General features: G+C 44.5%; 2 protein-coding genes across 4 annotated transcripts in view; both read right to left on the bottom strand.

Moving 5' to 3' along the window:
• Positions 1-1,654, bottom strand: part of SNRPG (small nuclear ribonucleoprotein polypeptide G) — a 14,527-nt gene extending 12,873 nt beyond the window's left edge. The window contains exon 1 of one of the 3 annotated variants that reach the window (XR_001823050.2): positions 1,512-1,586. Coding sequence is in view for 2 of the 3 variants with exons in the window: in XM_017522022.2 (XP_017377511.1) it covers positions 1,512-1,543 (32 nt within the window). In the remaining variant the exon portion in view is untranslated. Of the gene's footprint in view, positions 1-1,511 lie in introns of all 3 variants that reach the window. The other 2 variants (XM_017522022.2, XM_017522024.2) reach the window with 2 other exon arrangements.
• Positions 1,655-4,717: 3,063 nt separating this feature from the next.
• FAM136A (family with sequence similarity 136 member A) overlaps positions 4,718-6,954 on the bottom strand; it is a 4,478-nt gene continuing 2,241 nt past the window's right edge. Inside the window, exon 3 of the mRNA XM_017522021.2 lies at positions 4,718-5,101. Coding sequence (XP_017377510.1) covers positions 4,913-5,101 — 189 coding nt within the window. The 3' untranslated portion in view covers positions 4,718-4,912. The remainder of the gene's footprint in view (positions 5,102-6,954) is intronic.

Genomic DNA, 6,954 nt, shown 5'->3' with positions numbered 1-6,954 from the left:
GGGTTTCACCATGTTGACCAGGATGGTCTCGATCTCTTGACCTCATGATCCACCCGCCTCGGCCTCCCAAAGTGCTGGGATTACAGGCTTGAGCCACCGCGCCCGGCCAATTTCTAAGTAAGTTCGATTTTTCTTATGTTGGGCTTATGCTTTAATAATTAATTCCTTAACAGACCTAACTAAAATTTAAACGCAAGGAGTTTTCACACAAAGATGGCTTTGATACAAATGCACCTTTAAAAGCAAAAATATTATTATTATTTTTTGAAAAAGAGTTGCTCTTGTTGTCCAGGCTGGTGTGCAATGGCACAATCTCGGCTCACTGCAACTGCAACCTCCGCCTCTCGGATTCTAGCAATTCTCCTGCCTCAGCTTCCTAAGTAGTTGGGATTACAGGCCCCGTCGTCACACCTGGCTAATTTTTTGTATTTTTAGCAGAGACGGGGTTTCACGACGTTGGCCAGGCTGGTCTCAAACTCCTGACCTCAGGTGATCCACCCCCCTCGGTCTCCCAAAGTGCTGGGATTACAGGCGTGAACCACTGCGCCCGGCCGCAAAATTATCAAATAGGAATTTTTCCTTATGTCTAACTTCTGTGGGCCTGGTAATAAAGGAACTATACACAAAGCCAACCGCACGCTATGCCAGAGAAAACTGATCCCTGTAACAATTCTGCACCCTTTGTGCAATTCAGCTACATGTGGAATTCCAGCATCAAGGAGTATAAACAAAACAGAAACGTACTCAGGAAACGCAGAACATGTTAAGTCCAGTCAAGAAGTATTTGAAGAGTTTAAAGCTTTACATTGAGTCCTATCTGAAGTAAGGCTCTCCTACCTAAAGTTGTTTGATTTTACTGGGTGTGTAGAAAAAAACTTCAAAACACTAGCCTTCTCTGATTAGAAAAAAGTTAATGTTATAAAAAAAAAATGAATATTCTTACATAGTTTTAACATCACAGCAAGATAACACACGACATTCAAACTTAACGTAAAAGGCAAGAAAAAGGAATGAGGTTTCTAAGTAAAAGCTCAAAGAAATAGCTACAAACACATTCTCTAAAGTTAAAGTGGCTTTTGGAGTCTGATGCCTCACGGAGTCTTTAAAAACACTTCCATTCCAGTCCCTCTTAGGTTCCTCTACAGAATTACCCCCTCTAGCTATCTATCTAGAACATGATGCTATTCGAGATGTTCAACAAAAGGTGGCATTCAAGATCTTCAAGGAACGAGGGAGGGAGAGCGCGGGGTGACCAGGGGCCCGACCACAGCACCGGGAGGCGGGTCGGCCGGAAGGAGGTGCAGTGGCTGCCGGCGGTAACCACGCCGACGCGCTAGCTCTGCGCGGGCTTCACGTCCCAAGCGCGGGAGCCTGGCCGAGATCCCGGCGACCTCGGACCCGAAGAAGAAATGAGGTGGTGGCTCAAGCCATTCGGCGAATGGGGAGGGAACAAAGGGACTCGGGGGACTCACAGAAGCGACCGTTTCGGTTTGGTTCTCATACATACTTACTTTTTCAACTCGGGAGGGTGAGCTTTGCTCATGATGGCTACTCCGCGGGCACACAGAGGCCTTGGAACGGAATGCACGGCCTACTCTACGCTCCCGCAGTAGGCCCGGCGTCTTGCGTCTAGCGTCACCGACCTCGTTAGCCAATCGATTGTCGGCAGTTTTTACACTTCACCTCGCGATACCCGAGAGTCTCGGACACCGTTGAGCTTCCGATTGCGCTGTCAGCGATTGGCCCGGACGGAGGGGTGCGTCCTCTAGGCATCTTCCTAAATTCCGTTTTCTTTGTGCAAAATTCAGAAAACGAGTACTCTGCCTATGGAAACCACCCCCCCGCAAAAAAAAAAAACAAACCAAACGAAAACAAACAACAAAAAAAACCCTCTGGGTGCCGTAAATTCCAGAACTTTGGGAGGCTCGCTTGAGCCCAGGAGTTCGAGACCAGCCTGAGCAACATAGTGAGACACGCCCCCAACCTTCTCTATTTAAAAAATAAAATTGGGATAAAGGTCCCGTCTCTAGCTTCTGGGCAAACCCGGCCAATCCCGCATGTCTGTGGATCGTATCGCTTATTTTCTTCATATATACCGAATGATAACGAGCCGTAGAGGAATGGACCCCTGTATTTCTTTGGCAGGTATCCTTATAGCATACTGTCAGATCAAGCCTGGGGTTCCGGTAAAATGTAAATTAGTGGCCTCTGCACCACTGGAGGGTAAGGTGATTAGGCCTGTCTCTAAGAATTTCAACCTGTTTCCGACTGGCGATCTTGCAAATAATTTTTTTTTTTTTTTTGAGGTGAGGTCACCCAGGCTGGAATGGATGGTGTGATCATGGCTTACTGTAACCTCGAACTCCTGGCCTCAAGTGATCCTCCTACCTCAGCCTCCTGAGCTGTTGAGACTACAGGCACATGCCACTGTGCCCAGCTAATATATACATACATATATATATATATATATTTGTGTGTGTGTATGGGTGTAGAAACGAGGTCTCGCTTTGTTGCCCAGGCTGTCCTCCAATTCCTGGCTTTCAGTGATCCTCCTGACCCTGGCTCCCAAAGTGTTGGTATTACAGGCGTGAGCCAGCATGCCTGGCAGTCCTGCAATTTTTCAAACACTACCTCCAAACTCGCTGATGTGCTGTTGCTTCTGTATATAAAATTGTGAAGTGCAGCATACAAACATTCTCTAATATAAGGTATTTCTTTTTCATGTCAAGATGTGTAAAAAGTGGTGTCTGACTTGTTCCCAGTTGATACATTATCCTAAAGTAGGAGAATCCACATATCATAAAAGACTAAACCAAAATAGAATGCCTTGTTGATTTTAAATAGGGGATGGTTCTCAAAAATTCAGTTGATTCCTGATATTCTGGAATGGCTCTATTTAAATACCAATGATAGTAAAGACTTAAACTTATCATATATCTTGCACTCTCTTAGTACTCAAAATCCCAGACACTTGATTTTTTCTAGCAGGGTCATAGCTTTGTACCTTTCCTACCACTTGCTATTAGTGTTTAGTTGAAGCGAGAGACCTGACATAATGAATTTCTCTTTTTAGCCTAATAGTTTCTTTTCTACATTAATGAACTTCAAGTCACAATAACCTAGTCTCCTCTCAAAGTTTTTCACATTTACAATGAACAAGTTCTGCATCTGAACCATAACAAATAACTGATTTCCACTCTTTTGAACATGCTAAACTCATTTAACCGGTTAAAAGAAGCATACTGAGAAAGTTAACATATTCACTACCCAGATATAAGGAAATAAAACACAATAGTGGGGAGAAAATTAAACCTTATTTATTTTAAAAATCAAACCACTAGGAAAATATATCACAGCCTGGAAACAGCAAGTGGACAGGCTATATTATCATTTCAAGTAATAAGTTGGTGAAAATACAGTGAGGTTGCTATCAAAACAATAAGGTGTCATGCCGGGGCAGGAACGATGCAAGTTGCAAAAGCCCGAGGCAAAAGTGGTATTTGGTAATGGGGGCTGCCTCTCTTTTGCTCTAAGGGAGTCAGCTCATCCTAGCCCAAGCTGGTTACTTTTTCTCCCTCGATTTCCTGTTGCCAGGGGTTTGTCTCAATTGGGCTCTGTTAATTCAGGGGGCTAAGTAGGCAATGCTAGGTTTAGGTTTTCGTTCCATCTGTTCTGTAAAAACCACGCTTTTCCAAATCCAGTACTTTATAACTCTGTTATAATCAAGTAGCCAACTGGTCCTCTTTCATTCCTGTAGTATTCCTAGATACTAGTATAGATCACAATCAAAATCCCTTTCTCTTCAAGGGGAAAGTGTTCCTGCAAGATTGTCCTGTCATGCTGGGGGCAGTGGCTTACGCCTGTAATCCCAGCACTTTGGGAGGCCAAGGCGGGTGGATCACCTGAGGTTGGGAGTTCGAGACCAGCGTGACCAACATGGAGAAACTCTGTCTCTACTAAAAATACAAAATTAGCCAGGCGTGGTGGCGCACGCCTGTAATCCCAGCTACTCGGGAGGCTGAGGCAGGAGATTCGCTTGAATCTGAGAGGCAGACTTTGCGGTGAGCCGAGATCGTGCCATTGCACTCCAGCCTGGGTAACAAGAGCGAAACTCCGTCTCAAAAAAAAAAAAAATTTTCCCGTCATTGTCATTTTGCTACAGTCTCAGGGCCCATCAGCGAGTAATTATGCTTCTCATAATTAGTGTGTCATCACCTCTCATGTTTTTGCATGGTCCCCAGGCTGAAAGATGCAGCATGTAATAATTTTAAGAAATGTACATCCACATCTTGATGACCAGAAATGGGGATCCACAAGGAACCTTTCAAAATTCTTATCCAAACTAGTCTCCCTCCTAATTCCACATCTTAAAATCAACTTGAATGCCCTTGTATAAATAACACAAAACCAAGAACACAAAGACTCAGAAAACTTTTTCCCTTCTAAGTTAGTGACCTCATGGATTTTGTTTCACAGTTTATGGAAAATGGCGTGGTGACACTTCCGGTAAACAGGATGTTGGCAACAAAGAGAAAATATCTCTCCTCAAACTGCAACTCTAACCTGCCAGGCTGTTGGTACCTGTGTAGTAAGAAGAGTCTGGTACCTTGGAGGGCTCTGGCTTGTTACAGGGAAGATCCTTCCTGCCAGGACAGGCACTGGCCACAGGAAATACAAGCTCCAAAATTCTCCTGTAATGTCTCTGACCCAATTTAGCACCACTTTTTTCCATTTCATTTTTTAGGACTGAAACATAAAAGAACCAGTGTCCAGAGGCAAGTGACATATGCCTTACACTTACAGCCGTCCTTAATTTCTTCATTCATAAACTTTGCTTAAAAGACTAAAATTCCCAATTCCTTATAAAAAATATATTCTTGCCCTCAGCCCCGATGGGCATTGGCAAAGACTTTTATTTCCCCATGGATAAGAGAGCCTCCTTCATCTTCTTGGTCATAGTTGGGATAAGGTGCATGTGGTCATCCACACACTTGGTCACACAACCGTCCAGCTGCTGCTTCACCTGAAGCTCCTTACTCCCAGCATCTATTGAATCTTTGGCTTTGTCATTGCAATGCATGGTGCACCGAGCCAGGCGGTCCTGTGGCAAGAAGTAAGAAGGTAGAGAAAGCTGAGAATAAGGCCTCCATTTACTGTGTGCTCATTACGTGCTCATTACAAGCTTGATATATATTATCTTGATCAATTAAAGGCACACTGTAGTGTGATTGGCCAAGATTTTTTTTTTTTTTTGAGACAGTATCTCACTCTGTTGCCCAGGCTGCAGTGCTGTGCTACAGTGGCACAATTACGGTTTACTGCAGATTCAACGTCCCAGGCTCAAGCTATCTTCCCACCTCAGCTCTCAAGTAGCTAGGACCACAGGCACATGCCACCACTCCTGGCTAATATTTTCTTAAAAAGATCTATGTGGCCCAGGTTGGTCCCAAACTCCTAGGCTCAAGTGATCCTCCCTCCTCAGCCTCCCAAAGTGTTGGGATTATAGGCGTGAGCCACTGTGTTTGGCCTGCCAAGACTGTCTTGACTCAAACGAAAAGTGGCACCAGGAGGGCCCAAACTGTTACTAGAAAGCAGGTGAATGACAGAATAAATTATACAGAAAGTTCTTCCAGGAAGTGAGAGGTCCCTAGAGGTTACTGTAAGACTTACAAACATCTTGATTCTTTAAAGTCTGTTCTTTCTACAGGAAAACATTCAATTCAACAAATATTATTGAGCGTATACTATGTGCCAGGCACTTTTTAAAAAATGTTAGGGAATATAGCAATGGGTAAAACAAAGTTCTTACCCTTACAGAACTTACATTCTAGTGAGAGGAAAGAGACAAAGTAAATGGAGATGTTGAGGAATTAGTTGGGTATATGAATCTGGAGTTTATGAGTAAGGTCTGCTATACAGATATAAATGCAGGAGCTGGCTAGGCACAGTGGCTCATGCCTGTGATCCCAGCACTTTAGGAGGCCGAGGCGGGTGGATCACGAGGTCAGGAGTTCAAGATCAGCCTGGCCAACATGGTGAAACCCCGTCTCTACTAAAAATACAAAAATTAACTGTGCGTGGAGGTGGGCGCCTGTAATCCCAGCTACTTAGGAGGCTGAGGCAGGAGAATTGCATGAACTGGGACCTGGGAGGCAGAGGTTGCAGTGAGCTGAGATTGCGCCACTACACTCCAGCCTGGGCTACAAAGCGAGACTCCTTCTCATTCATAAATAAATAAAGGCAGGAGCTGTCAGCATACAGATTATATTTATAGCTATGAGGCTAGAGGAGACTAGAGAAGTAGTCAGAAAGGAGAAAAGAACCAAAGACAGCTCTGGGCAATCTGATGCTCAGAGGCTGGAGAGGGGAAGAGACAGCAAAGGAGGCCAAGAAAGGGTGGCCAACAGAATGCCAGGAGGGTGACATGTCTTGGTGACCAACTGAATAAAGTGCTTTAAGGCGAGGGATCCACTGTGTCAATGATGTAGACAGAGTAAGATGAAGACTCAGAAATGACCCCCGGATTCGGCCCCATGGAGATGAGTGGCAGGAGCAGTTCTGGCCCAGTGAAGAAAGTCCACTAAAAAGACCATGGAGAGGGTTATAGAGCAGTCCAAGAATCAAATTATCAAAGACTCTATCTATAAAATTAGCTGTCAAAAAGAACACAAAGAAACCCTTTGCGGTTCCATGATCTTGGAGAAGTTATTTCTCCATAATGGCAGTAACTTTGAAGAGTTTTGAATGGAAGAAAGTAAAGATGTATCACATTAGGTATAATTTTTCCATGTGGATGGAACCTCAGGCTATGAAAGGCTGGTTTGGAAGTGGGCTTGAGGCTGGGCGTGGTGGCTCAAGCCAGCAATCCAAGCACTTTGGAGGCCAAGATGGGCGGATCACCTGAGGTCGGGAGTTCAAGACCAGCCTGACCAACATGGTGAAACCCCATCTTAA

The sequence above is a fragment of the Cebus imitator genome, unplaced genomic scaffold (genome assembly GCF_001604975.1).
Source record: "Cebus imitator isolate Cc_AM_T3 unplaced genomic scaffold, Cebus_imitator-1.0 Scaffold23, whole genome shotgun sequence".
NCBI classification, from domain to species: domain Eukaryota; kingdom Metazoa; phylum Chordata; class Mammalia; order Primates; family Cebidae; genus Cebus; species Cebus imitator.
This window is presented reverse-complemented; position numbering and strand designations above follow the sequence as displayed.